Here is a 21,360-nt window from a genome sequence, read left to right on the forward strand (position 1 = left end):
ATGTGACGACAGCCCTCACATGTTGCCTCAGATATTTGGCACCTGTCACTGTTCAACTGAAGACTACTGACTTAAAAACCCACCGTCAAATATCGTAGTTCATATTTCGATGTGACACTGAAGGCGATTGTTTAGATTATTAAAGGTATTCATGTGTTGAATTTACATCCACGATGAGAACCTTTCTTATCTCCAAAGGAAAATTCGGACCTTTATTCTTGAAGCCAGGAATTTTCTGTTTATCTTCTTCTTTCATCTGGATTTAACAGACCCTGAACAGTTTTTCAAAATATGTTTATTGTACAGAAATAATTCAGACAAGTAGCTGAAATTCATGGCCACTATGTTTGTTGTGGTGTTAAACAATTAGACAAGTGACGATTGCTCCTCATTATTTGTTGCTGACTGTTATAAATCTTAACTTCCAGAGTCAGACTTTAGCTTTTTCTGATGCTTAGGTATTACATGTACATACAGGTCCTTCTCAAAAAATTAGCATATTGTGATAAAGTTCATTATTTTCCATAATGTCATAATGAAAATTTAACATTCATATATTTTAGATTCATTGCACACTAACTGAAATATTTCAGGTCTTTTATTGTCTTAATACGGATGATTTTGGCATACAGCTCATGAAAACCCAAAATTCCTATCTCACAAAATTAGCATATTTCATCCGACCAATAAAAGAAAAGTGTTTCTAATACAAAAAACGTCAACCTTCAAATAATCATGTACAGTTATGCACTCAATACTTGGTCGGAAATCCTTTTGCAGAAATGACTGCTTCAATGCGGCGTGGCATGGAGGCAATCAGCCTGTGGCACTGCTGAGGTCTTATGGAGGCCCAGGATGCTTCGATAGCGGCCTTTAGCTCATCCAGAGTGTTGGGTCTTGAGTCTCTCAACATTCTCTTCACAATATCCCACAGATTCTCTATGGGGTTCAGGTCAGGAGAGTTGGCAGGCCAATTGAGCACAGTGATACCATGGTCAGTAAACCATTTACCAGTGGTTTTGGCACTGTGAGCAGGTGCCAGGTCGTGCTGAAAAATGAAATCTTCATCTCCATAAAGCTTTTCAGCAGATGGAAGCATGAATGCTCCAAAATCTCCTGATAGCTAGCTGCATTGACCCTGCCCTTGATAAAACACAGTGGACCAACACCAGCAGCAGACCATCACTGACTGTGGGTACTTGACACTGGACTTCTGGCATTTTGGCATTTCCTTCTCCCCAGTCTTCCTCCAGACTCTGGCACCTTGATTTCCGAATGACATGCAGAATTTGCTTTCATCCGAAAAAAGTACTTTGGACCACTGAGCAACAGTCCAGTGCTGCTTCTCTGTAGCCCAGGTGAGGCGCTTCTGCCGCTGTTTCTGGTTCAAAAGTGGCTTGACCTGGGGAATGCGGCACCTGTAGCCCATTTCCTGCACACGCCTGTGCACGGTGGCTCTGGATGTTTCTACTCCAGACTCAGTCCACTGTTTCCGCAGGTCCCCCAAGGTCTGGAATCGGCCCTTCTCCACAATCTTCCTTAGGGTCCGGTCACCTCTTCTCGTTGTGCAGCGTTTTCTGCCACACTTTTTCCTTCCCACAGACTTCCCACTGAAGTGCCTTGATACAGCACTCTGGGAACAGCCTATTCGTTCAGAAATTTCTTTCTGTGTCTTACCCTCTTGCTTGAGGGTGTCAATGTGTTAATGTGTGACAAGATGGCGCCGCAGATGGTCGCCTCGGCGTGTTGGTGCGCATTGTTTTGTTTTGTTTTTTGCTTTAAAACGGTCTTCTGTGATGGTACCCGGAGCTCTCTCACCAGAGAAGAACTCATGAACATCAGGGCTACTACACCAGAGGAGTTATTTCCAACTTTTCTGCCTACTGCTCTGGAATTTTTTGACATTCTGGTCAAAGGTGCGCTCACCTTTGTTCACGCGGTGAAACGCCGGAAGAGAGGGAAACGGGCTGGGGTGCTGGTACGACTTCGCCAGCGTGGACTACGAACACCGTTACCTGGAATATTTCTCTCTAACATGCGCTCACTTCCCAACAAAATTGACGAACTACAACTGCTGTTGGGGAAAAACAGGGACTTTTATTCATCGGCAGTTTTGTGCTTCACGGAGACGTGGCTGTGTGGATTAATACCGGACTCTGCGCTGCAGCTGGCAGGATTCCAGCTCTACAGAGCGGACAGAGACACGGAACTCTCCGGCAAAGCGAAAGGTGGAGGAATTTGTTTTTACCTCAACAGTGGTTGGTGCAACGACGTGACAGTGATTCAGCAGCACTGTTCTCCAGACCTGGAATCCTTCATCATAAACTGTAAGTCTTTCTATTCCCCCCGTGAGTTCGCTTCGTTCATCCTGGTCGGTGTTTACATCCCGCCGCAAGCTAACGTGCAGGTTGCACAGCGCATGCTCGCCGACCAGATACTGAGTGTGGAGCGGACCAACCCGGACTCCTTAGTAATCATCGTTGGTGACTTTAACAAATGTAATCTGACCCACGAACTCCCCAAATATAGACAGTTTATAAAATGTCCGACCAGAGAGGACAACATTCTGGATCACTGTTACACCACCATCAGAGACGCTTATCACGCCGTCCCACGTGCTGCACTGGGCCAATCCGACCACATCATGGTCCACCTGATTCCTGCATACAGGCAGAAACTAAAGCTCTGCAAACCTGTTGTGAGGACGACAAGGAAGTGGAGCAGTGAGGCTGTGGAGAATCTCCAGGCGTGTTTAGGCTGTACAGACTGGGATGTGTTCAGGACTACTACCAACAGTCTGGACGAGTACACAGAGGCTGTGACTTCCTACATCAGCTTCTGTGAGGACAGCTGTGTACCATCATGCACCAGGGTGAGTTACAACAACGACAAACCCTGGTTCACAGCTAAACTCAGAAGGTTAAGACTGGATAAGGAAGAGGCCTTCAGGAGTGGGGACAAAGACATATACAGAGAGGCAAAGTACAAGTTTGGCAAGGCAGTGAAAGAGGCCAAACGACTGTACTCTGAGAAGCTCCAAAACCAGTTCTCAGCCAACGACTCTGCGTCTGTCTGGAAAGGGCTCAAGCAAATCACCAACTACAAGCCGAAAGCCCCCCACTCCATCAACGACCGACGCCTCGCCAACGACCTGAACGAGTTCTACTGCCGCTTTGAAAGACAAAGGGACAGTCCTGCAACCATCCCCCACGACACCCCCCAACAGCTGCAGCCACAATCCACCACCCCCATCTCTCCAACCTCAAGAGGGGCCTTGGCACCTCCAACCCCCACCCTGAAGTTCCCCCCCACCAGCCCCCTCCATCCAGGAGAGGGACGTAAACAAACTCTTCAGGAGACAGAACCCCCGGAAAGCTGCTGGTCCGGATTCTGTCTCACCAGCCAGCCTGAAGCACTGCGCTGATCAGCTGTCTCCAGTCTTCACAGACATTTTTAACACCTCACTGGAGACATGTCATGTGCCAGCCTGCTTCAAGTCCTCCGCCATCGTTCCTGTTCCCAAGAAGCCAAGGACCACAGGGCTTAATGACTTCAGACCCGTCGCCCTGACCTCTGTGGTGATGAAGGCCTTTGAGCGCCTTGTGCTCTCACACCTAAAAGACATCACCGACCCCCTCCTTGACCCCCTGCAGTTTGCCTACAGAGCCAACAGGTCTGTAGATGATGCAGTCAACCTAGCCCTTCACTTCATCCTCCGGCACCTGGACTCCACAGGAACCTATGCCAGGATCCTGTTTGTGGATTTCAGCTCTGCCTTCAACACCATCGTCCCAGTTCTGCTACAGGAGAAGCTCTCCCAGCTGAGTGTGCCCGACTCCACCTGCAGGTGGATCACTGACTTCCTGTCTGACAGGAAGCAGCGCGTGAGGCTGGGGAAGCACATCTCTGACTCCCTGACCATCAGCACCAGTTCCCCCCAAGGCTGTGTTCTCTCTCCTCTGCTCTTCTCCCTGTACACCAACAGCTGCACCTCCAGTCACCAGTCTGTCAAGCTTCTGAAGTTTGCGGACGACACCACCCTGATCGGACTCATCTCTGATGGTGACGAGTCCGCGTACAGATGGGAGGTGGACCATCTGTTGGACTGGTGCAGCCAGAACAACCTTGAGCTCAACGCTCTAAAGACAGTAGAGATGGTTGTGGACTTCAGGCAGAACCCAGCCCCACCTGCCCCCATCACCCTCTGTGACTCCACAATTGACACTGTGGAATATTTCCGCTTCCTGGGAACCATCATCTCCCAGGATCTCAAGTGGGAGCCAAACATCAGCTCCCTCATCAAGAAAGCCCAGCAGAGGATGTTCTTCCTGCGGCAGCTGAAGAAATTCAACCTGCCAAAGACTATGATGGTGCACTTCTACACAGCCATCATTGAGTCCATCCTCACCTCCTCCATCACCATCTGGTACGCCGCTGCTACAGCCAAGGATAAGGGCAGGCTGCAGCGTGTCATTCGGTCTGCTGAGAAGGTGATTGGCTGCAGTCTACTGTCGCTCCAGGAACTGTACACCTCCAGGACCCTGAAGCGGGCAGGGAAGATTCTGGCTGATCCCTCCCACCCCGGTCACAGACTCTTTGAGACTCTCCCCTCTGGCAGGAGGCTGCGGTCCATCCGGACCAAAACCTCACACCACAAGAACAGTTTTTTCCCATCTGCCACCAGCCTTGTTAACAAAGCCCGGAAACCACCTTGACATTCCCCCCCCACCCCCCCCCCCCCTTTTTTTTTTTTGCTGACAGGACACCTGTAACCTGTAACTCTATGCGTTACATTAACGCTCAGCATGGACTCCTGCTTTACTTGCACTGCCATACTTGCACAATGATCACCTGCACTGTTGTATTGCTCTTGCATCTTATACTGCTCTATACTTACTCTCACTCACTTAAAACTGTGCACATATATTTATATTATATTGTAGATATGTTTATACTGTTTAATTTGTATTGTATTGCACCGACTACGCCAAAACAAATTCCTTGTATGTCCAAAAACGTACTTGGCAATAAAGCTTTTCTGATTCTGATTCTGATTCTGAATAGTGGCCTTCTGGACAGCAGTCAGGTCGGCAGTCTTACCCATGATTGGGGTTTTGAGTAATGAACCAAGGTGAGAGTTTTAAAGGCCTCAGGAATCTTTTGCAGGTGTTTAAAGTTAACTCGTTGATTCAGATGATTAGGTTCATAGCTCGTTTAGAGACCCTTTTAATGATATGCTAATTTTGTGAGATAGGAATTTTGGGTTTTCATGAGCTGTATGCCAAAATCATCCGTATTAAGACAATAAAAGACCTGCAATATTTCAGTTAGTGTGCAATGAATCTAAAATATATGAATGTTAAATTTTCATCATGACATTATGGAAAATAATGAACTTTATCACAATATGCTAATATTTTGAGAAGTACATGTATAATGTTGTGTAATGTTGTCTGGGATGGATGGATGGATGGATGGATGGATGGATGGCTATACCTATTGATTTAATTTAGTTTATCTTTCATTCATTAAAAAATACATCTATATATTTTATACTGTTTCTTCAAACATGTCACCAACATGGACATGGAAATGCAGTTAATGGTCTACTATACCTTACTGTGAAAAATCAGGCATAATTTATTCTTGCCCTTTAAACTTTTACGCATTTTGTTACCTTGCACAAACATATTTTATTTGGATTTTATGTGAAAAATCAACACAAAGTAGTGCCTGACTTTGAAGTGGAAGCAAAGGGAGACGTTTTCACATTTATTTTTACCAAAAGCCTGAAAAACAACTACACACCCCGTACTTGTATTCAGCTCAGCATTTAGCCTCATACCCATGAAAAAAATCAATGGCAACCAACTGCTTGAAGGAGCTAAGCACAGACAATCCTATGTGCAAAAGACTTGATAAGGGGAAGTGGTTCACATTTCAGCAGGACAACCCTACATACAGCAGGTGCTACAACGGAATGGTATAGATCAAAGTATATGCCTTTGTTAGGATAGCCCAGTCTAAAACCAGACCCAATCTTATTTGAACTAGAGGAATTTTGCAAAGATGAGTGAGCAGAAATATCAGTCTCAAAATGTGCAAAGTGGATAGAGACACACCCACAGTGACTTGCAGACATTTGCAGGGAAAGGTGATTATATGAAGTACTGACTCAGGTGATCTGAATATAAAAGCATGACACATTTTAGACAAATATATTTGCCAAAAATGCGAAAACTATATCCTTTCCACTTCACAATTATGCACAGCTTTGTGTCAGTTTGCCTCTTAAAATCCCAATAAAATATATTAAAGTTTGCAATGTGACAAAATGTAAAAAGGTTTAGATGGTGTAATTATGTAAGCATATAAGGCACTGCATATATTTCTGCAACATATAAAATGATATTCCTTTGTCAGAACACGTCTGGAATTTGTTATGCATCGCAGCACTATTGTTTACGGATGTACATACACAGACAAAATCAACATGCAACACATTACTCTCTAACAGCATAACCTTTGACATTTTTTGTTCTTTAATTCGTCTTTTTAATGTTTATATGATTATTGGATCCACTCCTGCGACCCTGCATGGATAAGCGGGTATGGACGATGGCTGGATTGGGTGCAGTTAGTTAATGCTAATACACATTAAAGTTTTTATTTTTTATTGATTGAAAACGATTTATTTTAACCTCAAGTAGGATAATATTAATCAAAATAAATACTCATACATACAAATTTATGTTGGATTATGGCTGTATCTAGTTAATTACCTGTGTGTTAATGTCCTACAAGCATGTAACATTTTTATTATGGTAATAACATTGCAAATTATTTAACCAATGATTACTAGGGACTGTATTATCCGGTCATTTTGGACTGTTCAGTTACAGTACAATAGGCATCATGTAGATTTAAATGCAAAACTAGAGATAATGTTTGTTAGAAAAACGTGTGCTGCCAAAAAATGTACAGATGGATACCTGAAATGTGACAATGGTGAAAACATAATTAAAGATGTTTTAGCAACATTATGGTTTAACACATAAAGCTTCTGTGAGCCTTGTTTGGTCAGGGAAGCATTCGCTAACACACTTATACTTCACATGCCCTAAGCTGCTTTAAATCCTGCCTCCATGAAAAGATTATAGAAGAGATACAGATGCAGGTTCAGGCAAAACACCCGGACCAACTGCAACACAGCAAGCCACAGTTCATTTAACTTGTATGCAAATCATAATACGGCGGATCTTTGGAAAAAGTCAAAGCCATGAAGAAGCATTTATTGATTAGATGCTTTGGTCTAGCACCAGGAGATCCTTGCTTCACACGAGCAGCTAATAGTGTTGCAACATGTCTAACCCCTATCACATCCAAGCCTCAAAACATCAGTCATTTTCTACCACTTATTCCATAGTGGGTCACGGGGAAGCTGGTGCCTATCTCCAGCAATCTATGGGCGAGACGCAGGGTACACCCTGGACAGGTCGCCAGTCCATCACAGGGCAACACACAAACAACCACACACACACTCATTTATACACCGAAGGGTAATTTAGAGAGACCAATTAACCTAACAGACATGTCTTTGTCTGGACTGTGGGAGGAAGCCAGAGTACCCGGTGAGAACCCACACATGCACAGGGAGAACATGCAAACTCCATGCAGAAAGACCCCCGGCTGGGAATTGAACCCAGGACCTTCTTGCTGCAAGGCAACAGTGCTACCAACTGCGCTACCGTGCAGCCCGCCCTGAAACTAATTATCTGAGAATTATCTCGAGACCCACCGTCAGGCCCGGCCACCTTTATTTTTTCTGGCCTGAGGGTAGATTAGCTGGAACCTTTTTCAAAGAAGCGACATATACTTAGGTGTTCCCAAGTAATTACAAGCAGTTTAAAACTAATGAGTTTAACCTGGGAGCGCTGTCAGAAAATGGGATGATCACTTTTGACTGTTGGTAACGACAGTTATTCTTCAACTGTAGAGACATGCCATGGTGTTGCCAGAGTGAAAGCACCCAAACATAATTGTTTAATAGTTATGATAGCTTGCAGTTACATGTTTTGTGGCCTAACAGTACCTGACAGTCAACAGGCATTTCAAAACGAAATCAGAAAGTAAGACTTGATAGAAGACCTTTTTTTAATGCAACTTATATGTTATGTGTTGGTGTTTTTCTCCAATAACTATAAAAAACATCTAATATAAGAACTAGTATGTTTGTGCATCGCGTCTGATGCATGAGCGCCGGAGACTGCACTGTCCAAACCCATTAAACACATCCTGCCACTGTACTATTAAGCACTGATTTCATTTATTCCAACCCATGTTGCAGAACAGCCATGATAGCTTTGGTTTCCTGACTGACTTAGCACACATAAGGCATTTAATTTAACTAGGTGTCCTAAAAATCCTACCAAGTCAGATTTTGATGTTGGATGTTCAGTTTTCCGTGATTGGAAATGGAGCACAGACAACAAGTTGCAAGCCTGGGCCACAGGTGGGTGAATCCCGTACTGGGAGTGACATTCCATTAGAATATAAAGGAGGATAAAAGAATGTTCGCTGCTGACACGATTCCTCTCTGGTCTGGGTGTGTGCAGTGAAGTTATGTGACACACAATGGAGCCAAGGAACATGACAACAACAAATACAGTTTTGTGCCTATGAGTACACACACCTGCATCTTCAGCCAAAGGGAGAGTCACCAAGGGTCAAATCCAGAGATTAAATGGTTTAATACAGAGCATACAGAATAAATAGTTATGCATCTCAAGACATGAATGGGAGCTTTTTTATGGGACCTTTCATCAGTAAATTCTTCTTTAATTGTCTGGTTTGAGCATTGTCTTTATCTTTTAGGGCTAAACTAAATATATTTAAAATCACTGATGGCTTAAACTGAAATTTGTCATATGTTTTGGTGATACTCTATTACTGGCCATAGTAGTTCCTTTTGTGTTGGCCAGACACCCAGATTTTATATTCTTATCCTTTCCCACTTTCATCATTTAAAAACTAAAACAGTTGATATTATAAGTAAACCTGCTTATAAAAGTGATGCCCGTAACATGTAGAGTGGCACAAATCAAGCATCTAGTGGTCAGAATCAACCAATTCTCCCTTATCTAGTCCTGATTGGTGATGGGCTGGTCAAATAGAAAAATAATCTGTTTTTTTTGTGTTTAATAAACAGATCAAAACCAAGAGTTTCCACAGTTCCCACATTTATTTTCTATCTTATGTGCTAAAGTCATAATTGACCTGATTGGTGCATCTCCAATTTTATAAATGAAATGTATGGTTTGAACTGTTCAGACATCCTAATGAACCTAATTTTATCATAGGGCTGGCACATTCAATGTGAAAGCAGAACATTTGACCACATTTTGGTATTTGAAAACACAGATTTACAAGTGTTTTTTGCAGGTGGTCATAAAACATCCTTTAAATGTATGAACAACTCTGGTAAAGATGTGGGAAAATCAAATAAATTCATCTTTTATAGCATTAGCCAAATCTCACACTGAAGACTAGAAAATCCAACTTGTATTTATAAATGGGTGAATTAATTGAGTGTAATTGAGTGAGTATGTTGATCTCTGTGTTTAGAAGCTTTTTTAGTAATCCATTACATTATCACAAAGGCCTATTTCGCTCCCATTCATTACTCCAAAATAGGAAAGAGAACATGCAGTTCAAGTAAGGCGGATGGGTGTTTACTTTTATAAGCCAGGGAATTGCCACTCCTAAACTTACCCATATCTACATTCAGATCAATGTTTCTGAAACAGTTTAAAGGAGAATTATGCCACAGACAGTTTATGAACTGAATCCTTTATAACATCAAATTGGTAAATGGCCTTAAGGAAAGACTCAGCTGGTTGGTTATATTTTAAGTACGGACACAGAGAGGCACCGAGTCAGATTTAACGCCGCTGTCAGAACCTTTGCATGTCATCCTCCCACCTAGCACAAGTGCAACATTACATATGACCCTGTTACATGCATGTGATTGATTGTATGTTCGGTTCATGAGCCTGAGGTGCCTGGGAAACAAGCATTTTCTCTGCTTCAACAAGCCTTTGAAATACAGAAGTTATTGAGCGTGCATGCTCCATCAGCACACATAGGCCTTAAGAAAAGGGGTTAAATTATCAGATGAATTAGAAAGACGCTATAGGATTTTACTAACTTTGCTTGCAAAGGCTGCAAGACTCACAGTTAAACATCCGATAGTATTTCTTTACTTTATAAGGACAAGTGCATTTCTGGACTTTTAAATGTGGCAGCAAGCCACTGCTCTCAGCTATATCAATATCCATGAATAATCAACCACAGGTGCACAGCAGCAACCTCAAACACGACATACACTAAGTGAACTAAGAGGAAAAGAAAGCAGCAGAGAAAATCACAACAGATTAAATTTCATTTTATTAGTTCTTTTGCCCAAGAGATGTTAAAGTTGCACACTTTTTTTTCTAGTCCCTGCACAATTTTCCTCCTTTAATAAAGTAACCGAGCTCAATAAAAAAAAAAAATCCTCTTTATTATTTTTCTCTTTTCTAAACTGTTGGTGGCTCCCCAGACTACTGGGAATGGATTTAACAGATAATTATTGTCTGTACACTTGAAATCTTGTCCATCTTTTCCTCAATTCTGACTAGCTTTCCATGTCCCTGCTGAAGCATGATACTGCCACCACCATGTTAAACAGTTGGGATGGTGTGTTCAGGGAGATCTGCAGTGTTAGTTTTTCACAGCACATAGTTTTTTGCATGTAGGCTTAAAGTTTAGTTCTGATCTTATTTAATCCAAGTACCTTCTTCCCCATATTTACTGTATACCCTACATGATCAGTGGCAACATTTAAACTTGACTTTTAATCGCTTCCTGTAAAACTAGATTCCTTCCTAACAGTCTTCTGTGAAGGCCAGATTTCTGGAGTGCATGGCTAACGGTTGTCGTATTGGCAGATTCTCCCACCTGAAATGTGGATCCCTGCAGATCCTCCAGAGTTATCATTGGTCTCTTGGGTGCTTCTCTTGAGGGCTTCACAGCTGTATTTATACTGAGATTAAGTCACACACAGGTGAAATGTACTTATTAACTGAAATGGGTATGATGATATCCCACAGCACGATATCTCATGATGTTAATACACCATGATATTTCTTGTCAGTACGTCTTGTAAAATGCTGTTCAACTTTGGTAAGTAAAGTAAGTGTAACTGATTATTATAAGTCTCAGATATAACGGAGGGATGTTAGCTAAAAACTCTATCTATGTTTGAGAGTATTATTCTGAAGTTTTGTTCGTAAAATCTGTATTTCTGTGGTGCAAAAACTAGGATTATTTGTTTTCTTGAAAAATGTTGCAAAAATCCTATCTCATGTCTTTCTCTAGGATCCAATCTCCAGAACTTCCGAAGCTAAAGAAGATGTCTTTAGCTTCCGACAGCATCTGGTTGCACTGGATTTAATTTTTGGGTATCAGAGTAAAGGGGTCTAGATACAGGTGAACGCCACACGTCTCAGAGTGTTTATCTGTAAACCATTTTCAAAAGCTGGTATCATTTTCCTTTCACTCCATAATGATGCTCCACTCTGTTCCAGTCATCACATAACTCAATACAAAACAATTAACATCAGGGTTGTAACATCCAAAATGTGCAATGACCATAAATATCTCCACATCTCACATTTAATAGGAAAAAAACTAATACTACCAACCAATCATCACAAGTTGTATTCAAACTAAAAGCTGTGGATTCTTTAATTGAGGTGTAAAATAGGATTAGATGTGTTTGTAATGAAGAAAGGTGTGTTTAGAATACACTCAAATTCCTTCTACGTTCCCTGAGGATTGCAATTAATGTAGCACTCAAATAAATCAAGAGGGAGAACTCATGTTCATGATAATAAAGAAAAAAATCCTACACTGCAGATAAGTAAGGCAGTATTTTTTATGGGTAAGCTATATGAACAGGTTTACCTTCTTAATAGATCCACTGAGCATTATCAATATGTGTGAAGTTGATGATTGCACCAAAATGAATTTAGAATCTGTGGAATGGAGATGGCCTGTAAGCAGAAATGCAGCACCTAGGGGAGCTAAACAACACAGAACAAGAACAACGAAACAAAAAATATAGTCTCATCTGGAACTCTCTGTCCCTAAGAATTGAGCTGTTTCTTTCTGTCCTGCAGTATTTCAGCAGCAGGAAAACGTTCACTTCAAGAGGCCTCATTTCAGTGTGCAGCTGCATGCCAGCACGCTGCAAAAGCCTGGAGGGCTGTTGGTGCCTCGGTGCTAGGTGACAGCTTAGAGAAAATCCCTTTCCTGAATAGACGGCCTGGATTATAAGAAGGGCAGCGAGGAAAAAGAAGGCTGCAGTGCACATTTCTCTTCATCAGAGAACATGATATTTGAAACACAATGTCGTCCTAAAAGATTCAGACCTATAGTTCCACTAAATTTATGTACACCTCTGCTGTTCTATTTAGACAAACTTGAATGTTGCTGAAAAAGGAGAAACTCTGCCTTTAATCGCTGTTAAGGACATGAACCAAGATCATAGCCCCTAAAAACTGTCTTCACCAAAATCTTATTGCATTGATCCAAAACACACACACACACACACACACACACTATATTCAGCTGCATGTGAATTATTTATGCAGGAAGCAAAGGTCCGCAGACAGTTCACATTTGCTTGGTGTCTTGTAAGCTGCACGGCGTGATCCAGCAGCACCATAGATTTACATATCTTAAAGCAGCAGAAGTCTACACAACCCAGGAAGGTTTTCATGATGTAAAAATGTGACCATTATAATATTCAGTGAAAACTTTTTGCACATGTAAAATGACAAATATCCTTTACAATATAACTGAAGATGACTTTGGCTCAGTGTGAAGAGTGGTCTTCTTATCTGAAATGTATGGGTTTGATTCCAACTTCATCCTGCCATATGTCGATGTGCCCCTGGGCAAGGCACTTGGCCTCAAGTTACCTACTGATCTACATATTGGTGTATGAATGTGTGTGCGTTTGTGGGTGTGATTGGGTGAGTCTGGCTCTAATGTAAAGTGCTCTGAGTGGTCGTATGACTGGAACAGCGCTGTCTAAGTACAGACTATTTACTATAACTGAAAAACGTGAATGGAAAAAGGAAGGTGCAATAACCTGGTTCCATAAGTGTACACACCCTTCAAAATACTTTGTTGAGGCAGATTTTGATTCCATTTGAGCATTCATTGCTGGGGGTCTTTCTGCATGGAGTTTGCGTGTTCTCCCCGTGCATGCATGGGTTCTCTACAGGTACTCCGGCTTCCTCCCACAATCCAAAAACATGACCATTATGTTAATTGGTCTCTCTAAATGGCCCTAGGTGTGAATAGGTGTGTGCACAGTTGTTTGCCCTGTGTGTTTCTGTGTTGCCCTGCGATGGACTGGCGACCAGTCCAGGGTGTACCCTGCATCTCGCTCGTAGACTACTGGAGATAGGCACCAGCTCCCTCTCAACCCAGTATGGAGGAAGCAGGTATAGAAAATGGATGGATGCTGTCTTCTGATGAACCCAAAGAGTTTTTGTTGAATTTTTTCTGCTTCTTCCATTTTATTTTCCTCTCATGAAGTCACTCTTTTGTCGATTTGGATGTATGGTTGGACCTGCTATATTACTGAAATATTAAATTACTCTTCTTCTGTAGCGTTCTAGCAAACACCAAAAAGGATTTAGGTCAAAACTGTCTGACATTTAAAACAATTTCTAATTTCATCCACCCTGATTAAAAAAAAAACTGAGTTCAATTAAGAGAAAAATTATCCCAGATCATGATTCTGCCACTGTGTTTCACTGTGGGCACTTTCAGTACTTTCAGTAATGTTCTTTTAGAAATGTTGCACTAAAATTCAAGTTTGGTTTCATTTGACCAGAACACAAACTCACAGAAGGTTCCAGGAGATTTTAGTCAGGACTGGATGTTTTTGTTAGAAGAAAAGCCTTTTGTCTCAAAATACTACTACTTAGCCCAGATTTATGGACAACACAGAGGATTGTTGTTACATATAGAACACAACCAGTCTCTGTTGGAAAGTGATGCAGATCCTTCTGTGTTGCTATTAGCTTCTTGGCAACCTCCCTGACCAGTTTCTATCTTGTCTTTTCAGAAATTACAGAAAAATGTCCAGTTTTTGTGATGTCCCTCGTGTCCCATATTTCCATTGCACCACAGCATATAAATCACGCTGTGAAGATGTCTGTACCCCTCTCCTTGCTGATATTTAGTGCAATGACATCCTGCTGATCCTTTTAACCCTCTCTGCAAAATATGGCTTTGGCTAAAGGATGCAGCTTATTTACAGCTATTCATAATCAATATAACTGATACACGTGCTTACCCAAGAAGACTGAATACTTGAACTGGATTTAAAAATTGCTAGTTTAAGGGTTTGCACACTTATGTGCACACTGTCGAAAGGAATTTATCATAGTCAAATGTTTATTCCATTATGAAAACCTGACATTCTAGCAGGAGTATGTGGACTTTTGAGAGCCACTGTATGTGGGCGTGTTTTCTGTAAACCTGATAGGTGCATCCCACACCTCTGTTCAGCACCAGTTCATGCAAAAAGGTACGGCAAACTGTACACTGACCAGTGTATATTCTTAGAAACAAAATAAGCTACCGCTATCTATATTTACACTGGTCTTTATTACATGCAAACCTGCCATTTCTGCCCTGCCCATATCAACCTGCCCATATCTGTCTTCTGTTCAGTAATCTACATAAAACTCCTCTGTGCAACAAATAAAACATGCAAACTCTAAGCAAATCTCCAGTTTAAGACAACTGTCTGCAGGAGTTTTTATCTGTTCCCAGCCTGCATTTTGCTATCAGCTGTCAGATATGTTCATCAGTGTTATCCAGTGTTTTGAATGCCTTTTAAGCAGAACTGCACACTGCAGGAAATTACTTTCTGGCCTCACCAACCCTAGTGATAAAGTTCACGTCAATGCCAGACAGTAGAATAAGACAATAGGTGAAGATGAAATGCCCGGAGGTTACCTCTTTTGTACAGTGGTGCATCAATGACAGAGTCAGTAACCCCACTGTCCAGACACCTTGGTACTGAGTGGGGATTCAAAGTAGCTTGCATGATGTTACATCTCATAGCATTTCTGCATATATGAGCTAATGCAATTCCTAATTAAACAGTATTATGCATTCTCGTTTTGCCCATCCTCTGGCTCTTAGCTTACTTTCAAATAGATTGGAAAGGTAGTTTGCATAGATATGACCCAAATAATCAGATAAAATACCACAGTAAAATACTTCTGCCTTTGCTCTCTTTGTGGAGAGCGGGGAATAAAAGAAACACTGTTCTGAGATTAAAAACCGGATGGATTAGTTAAGGATGTGGGCAAACTCCTTACCAAAAGGTTAAAGACCTTTCTTGTGTTCAAAACTGCATTGTGTACCTCTGAAGCAACAACAATCCTCTGTATCTGAAAACAGAATTACCAGTAGCTTGTTTAATACTGTGAGCAGCAGCTAATTTCAAGAAATGAAAAGTAAACATGATACAATCAACTGTATTTCTTCTATTAAATATGATTTTAGACCCAAATCTAAAGAATCTCCGACTGATGAGAAAACTTTTAGTTTCAGCCAATCTTTTGAAAAGCTGCAAGTTATAAAATCGTTTTAGTTGTGTTAACGAGATTCTATGAAGACAGAGAAGAAAGTATGATAAATAATTCAAATCTGCCTCCAAATACTGTTGACACACTTTAAAAACAGAGGCAAATAGACTGACAGACAATACAGCCACTCAGAGTGAAAGTCTCCATAAGCAACTTTGCGTTTGTTCACATTAAACTGTTTCACTTTAATGCCACTGAAAGAACAGTTTAATTTGAAATTTAATACAAGGAGTTAACGAATGTTTTTCCCCAGCTTCACATTTGCATATCTAGCAGTTTTCTGTTATTTTTAATTTTTTATCTGTATATGGTCAATAAATTCCAGGCAGCTATTTTTCAATAAAACAGCTTATTTCTCTCTTCTGGTTTAATTTAATTTTATTATCAGAGCCAGGTATGCTTCAAAATGGCAGAAAAGAAATAACTGAGGTATGAATTAAGGTATGAGTGCAAGTTGGAGAGTGAGACACAGGCAAACCGACCATCGATCTCTTTGTGTGTGTCCGAACTTGTAATACTTTCATAAATCAACAGGGCTGTACAGAAGCACGGGGTTGGAGACCCTTTGGGAGTGAGGATGCCTTACAAAGCAGTCTGTATGTGACACACGGAGAGGTAGAGCGGTGGGGGGCCTGATGGAGGGTGGAGTGAAGGAATGGCTGAACACAAAGAGTACAGAACAGAAAGGGCACAGCAAAACGGAGCTCAGGGACTGAATCCTGAAACATGACTGTAGTAAAGAGGATTTAGTCTGGAAGAGAGAAACAAAGCAACTGGCCAGTGAGCACAGTGATGCAATTACTGAGTTTAGAGCAGAGAGGGGATTGATTACCATGATTATCATCCAATAAAAAGAGGCAAGGAATGTTTGTTGTCTCTCACTTTTCTCTATAAATAAAACTGTTCAAAATAAAACAAAACCTCTGGAAAAGATTGTTTAACTCATCATTTTGAGGGATGTTACATTTTAATGCTTAAATTTGAAGCAGGACAGCTTGTCATTGATAATAAATCCCTGAGGAGTTCAATCTGAAAGCTTCAACAACGTATCGAGTCAACACATTCTATTCCAGACTGACGAGCTGCAGATTAGGGATTTCAGTAGCATGATGTTTTCCCTTTGGCTTCTTTCCCAGCTACTGTCGGTCATCTTCTCCAGCAGAAATGCACAAAAAAGGACATGCTAGGGTTACAGGGAAGGACTGGGCAGGATATTCGGTTTCCCAGCAGAGTGGGAGAGCACACACATTCAGTGTGACTGAGTCAGTGGCTCACAGGGAAATCAGTGGCTGTCATAGTCGACCTCGCCAAGCAGGCAAAGGTCTGTAAAAATGCCTCTCTGCTTGAGTCACGATGCTGAACAGAAGACGGAGCTTCTTGACATGTCTTCCTCCAGCAGTCTCCCGGCCACACTGAGGAAGCTGTGGTGAGTCTTCAAGGAAATACAGTTCATATGACTCCCTAACTGAGCCATGCAAAGGAATTTCCTACAGCTTTCACATCCTTTATATGAAGCAGCTCCAGTGTAATTATGTCCATCATCTCTTCACTGCAATTTCAGGGGAGCTTTGTCCAAATAAATCCAGACAGAAGATAACCCTGTGCAAACATTTCTCTAATCTAGAGTCCTTTTCTTTTCAGGTTTTTTTTGTGACAGTACCCTATGCAAATGTTGTACCCCTCAATATTTTTAGTTTTAGTTTTCAGGCTTGTGAAGATCTTTAAAAGAGGGTATTGGGCACGTTTTCACATTTTTCCAGCTAGTTCTTGTATCTGACCAGGACACACATAAAAAGATAGGTGGAGGATAAAAGGGTAAGTGCCAAATTTGGCTTAGCTTAGACAAAAAAATATTGGCCGATTTCCTGGCAGGCCTCAAAAGTCTGTAAGCACAGCAACAAACTCTGTTCTGCTAAATTAAGAGCGGGACCTTCAATCAGACCAGGTCTGTTAACATGAGTCACCTGAAATCTTTTCACCAAATATTGTCCATTTTTATCCATATTTTATTTTTGTATATCACCATAGCCCATAGAAAGATCTCTACAAATCTATTTTGTGTCGAACCTTAGAAACTATCTAGAGCAGATGAAAAGAACCTGAAAGTCAAGGAGCATTGTTGTGGGCCAGTAACCGTGTCCAGATATACCAAGACCTTTAAATGTATCCATAATATTGTTCCTACAGCTCCTTTTAACTTGATACCAAAAAAGTGATGACGTGTCTGTTTGAAGCAAAGAGTAACATGGCGTTGACCACCACCCCACCCCACCCCTTCAGTTGCTTTTCATTGCTAGTCAGCTGGCTGGAATAAGGCTGCACACGTTTCCCTTGTATAAAAGAAAAATAAATTCAGCCATTTGGAAACATTTCTGGTTGGCATGGACAGTCATTGAGTAGAAAATAAAGAAGCGCCATCCATTGCTCTTATTAAGGTAATGCTTTATAACTACAGTTGGCAAGTTACAACCGACATGTGTGTTAAGCACCTGACTGCAGGCTGGCTACTCAAGCCGATTAATTAACCTACTGGTATCAGCCTATAATACTCCCAGGGTTACTCTAGTGAACAGAACAACAAAAGGTACAATGTTTGGCACAAGAAATGCTTGAAATCTACACCTACATTTAGCGGGTGTTTATTCTATATTTTGGCTTTAGTCTTTGTATCAGAATCTAAATGACAATAAAATAAGGTTATAGATGACATTATTATTAATCAACCAATATATATATTTTTAGCAGCTGTAGAAATAATGGTTGCTTTTCTGTTTTGAAAAAAGCACATTTAAATGTTTGTGTTAATATTTTTACAAAAATGTTGTATTTATACTTCTAATGATCTTCAGGAGAAATGATCAACCGTATTTACAAATAGTTATTTGAAAAATAACTTTGTTGGTGCAAAAACACCTTTTCTGTCTTTCAAACTTTCTGATCAGTTGAGCTTTTCAGAGATTCAACTAAAGAAACAAGAACAAATTGTGTCTTTGTGACAGGCTGAAGAACCTATTTAAATTTGACATTTTAAGTCCTGCTAAGTCTTCCTTTATGTGTAGACACAACACAGGTCCATGCTTTGTATTTAGAGCCAATTTATTTCTGAATCATGATAGCTCAAAGCCAAACGGTTTATCAAACAACAAATCATCCTATTGAAAATGTTCAGGGACTAGAATGAAATAACTTGGACAGTTGCAGAGTAACAATTACATTTTTTTAAATATATACTTGCTCCATTTGTATACAACACTAGTTATTACCTGGCTACTTGTCTAATAAACCAAAATAACCCTTTATAAGCATCCTTATGAGTATTTTGATGAGATGTAAGACTATAAGCAAACAAGTATGCGAGATAATAAACATCTGTTTTAAAAAAAAAACATGATTCAAACTTTAAACTTTAGATGAACAGACTGACAGTTATGTCTTGGAGCTTAGCTGCAACACAAGCCGGTGTTGTGACATCCAGACGGGGCCAAAATGTCAAAAAGCAGCCTGGTCTGACCTAGAGTAGATTGAGGTTGCTGGTGGTGGATGTTTGGCTGAGCTCAGAAAGCCAGAATCACCGTGAGTCAGAGGAGTCATTCAGGGCCAAATGAGGACAGTGAGAAAAGTGCAGATGTGGGCCAGATTTGGGCCAATGTGTTTTTCTCAGGTCTGAGTGCTGAGGTACATTCAAATAGGAGCAATCCATTAACTGCTTTTAACAAGAGAAAAGTCTGAGGTAAAATAAGGAAACTATAACTCTTAATTCTGTATAATTCATATATAAAGTATGACTGGATGCCTTTACTCACTTTCTCTTATACTCGTCTCTCTCTCGCTTGACTTTGGCCAGCACGTTGTACAGAGCCCTCACTTCAGGGGTGATGGTGTCTATCTGCACCCCGACTCCGTCCGGGTGCGTCCACGTCACCCCGGGCCCGTGCAGGGTCTCGAAGCGCTCCCCTTGCCTCCGGATGTGGGTGAAACTCCAGATGGTTCCTGGGAGCCTGGACTCGGGACCGTCCGTCTGCACCGCGACCTCCCGGCCGAACGGGTGTCGGCATTGCGGCCGCTGCAGGGCTTGCTGCAGCTGGCTCTCCAGCAGCTTGTTCCTCCGCTCCAACTCGTGGACTTTAGCGAGGAAGCAGCGGAAGCGCAGGTTGAGGGTTTTCAGCACATGGATGTTGGAGCCCAGGTCGTTCCGCAGGGCGCTGGTCACCGCGCCGGAGCCGCTGCAGACCGGACCGGGCGGAGGTTCGCAAAAAAACAGGGAACTCATGTTGAAAAGCAATAAAAACAAACAAACAAAAAAAAAACAATAACGTAGCAATGGCTTTCTATGGTTTGTCTGCAACGAAGTAACCTGTTGTTAGTTATGTGTTCATCTTCCTTCTGATCCCCACTCCCACTGGACGATTTCTCCTCACAATGCAGATGCTGAGAGCACGGAAGATGGGGGAACCATCACTGTCTCCGCTAGAAGACTCTAACACGGGCTCCTGCAGCAAATAGCAAACCCAAGAAGTCCTTTAAGAGGCACAGAGGGCTTCATCTCCTGACGGAACCGGAGGTTTGACGCAGACCGAAATAATAAGCACCAGCTGCACTTCCCGTCACTCTCATGTTTCTTGTCACCGTCTTTGTCCAGATCTGCTGATGCTGCCGGCCGACTGAGGAGGAGAAATTGTCCGCCTTCTGTGTTTATCATTCCCCGGTTCACCACGGCTCTACCCAGTCTCCATGCGGAGCGTTGGGGCAGGATGCAGCGCCGCAGAGCCCGGCCTCTCCGTGGATCATGTTGCAAAGTGCTAAACTCGGCACTATCACCTTATCAGCCCCTCCCACGTCCCTCCCCAGGCCTCTCCCTCTGTCTCAGTGACGAAGGGACTCAGCCAAGGCTTAACGATGCCATGTCATTTGGTTCCGTTACATATTTTAGAACAGTTGTTTTAAATTGAATTTAAAGTTTGATTGCTTCTTCTTACAGAAACGTAATAAACATGCATCTCTGAATGTGATCTTAATTCCGAAATAAATTATCTGTATAGTTATGACAAATGCAGTAAATAGTTTTCTACAACAGTCGCAAATATGCTCCAATATTTTGTCCCGTAATCGCATTCAAAAGAAAGTCTGGGGTGGAGAGGAAAACCTGTAACCATAAATAGTTACATTATCTGCAAGCAATAATATTTGCCATGTCAGCTGCAACAAAACCACTTGAATAATATTATGGGCACCAGAATAGCAGCACATAACAATCTGGCTGTTTTGAACTAGGCTGCATGTGATTGGATTTGGCTTTTAATCTGATCGTAATGAAATAAACTGTATTATAATTTGATCCCACAGATTTGCACTGAGTTTAAATGAATTGCACTAAACTTGATATTGTACTTTAGAATATGAATTGAATTTGTTTATTTTTGCAATAAAGTCCCTTGTAGCTCTATGTTTTTCTCCTGTGATACTCAACTCTCCTGATCACACTTCACAACTCTCTTTGGTTCTATCTTAAATATCCTGTGAAAAATATAATAGCATGTGACTTTGACCAAACAATGTACATTTACAAGATGTAGTGTACAGCAAGATTTTCATTTCCTGAACGGTTTTTGGTGATATGAGGTTTCAGGCTGATGGCAAA

General features: G+C 41.6%; 1 protein-coding gene and 1 long non-coding RNA gene across 5 annotated transcripts in view; one reads left to right on the forward strand and one right to left on the reverse strand.

Annotated features, from left to right (window-relative positions):
- iffo2b (intermediate filament family orphan 2b) overlaps nt 1–20,153 on the reverse strand; it is a 40,128-nt gene extending 19,975 nt beyond the window's left edge. For all 4 annotated transcript variants that reach the window (XM_047347798.1, XM_047347796.1, XM_047347797.1 and 1 more), the window contains exon 1: nt 19,526–20,153. In XM_047347798.1, the coding sequence (XP_047203754.1) occupies nt 19,526–19,992 (467 nt within the window). In that variant the 5' untranslated portion in view covers nt 19,993–20,153. The remainder of the gene's footprint in view (nt 1–19,525) is intronic.
- Nucleotides 19,826–20,726, forward strand: LOC124856872. The gene is made up of 2 exons (XR_007035437.1): nt 19,826–19,967; nt 20,148–20,726. It is a non-coding gene; the product is annotated as an uncharacterized LOC124856872 (long non-coding RNA).
- Nucleotides 20,727–21,360: the final 634 nt, after the last annotated feature.

The sequence above is a fragment of the Girardinichthys multiradiatus genome, chromosome 20 (assembly GCF_021462225.1).
Source record: "Girardinichthys multiradiatus isolate DD_20200921_A chromosome 20, DD_fGirMul_XY1, whole genome shotgun sequence".
Lineage (NCBI taxonomy): Eukaryota > Metazoa > Chordata > Actinopteri > Cyprinodontiformes > Goodeidae > Girardinichthys > Girardinichthys multiradiatus.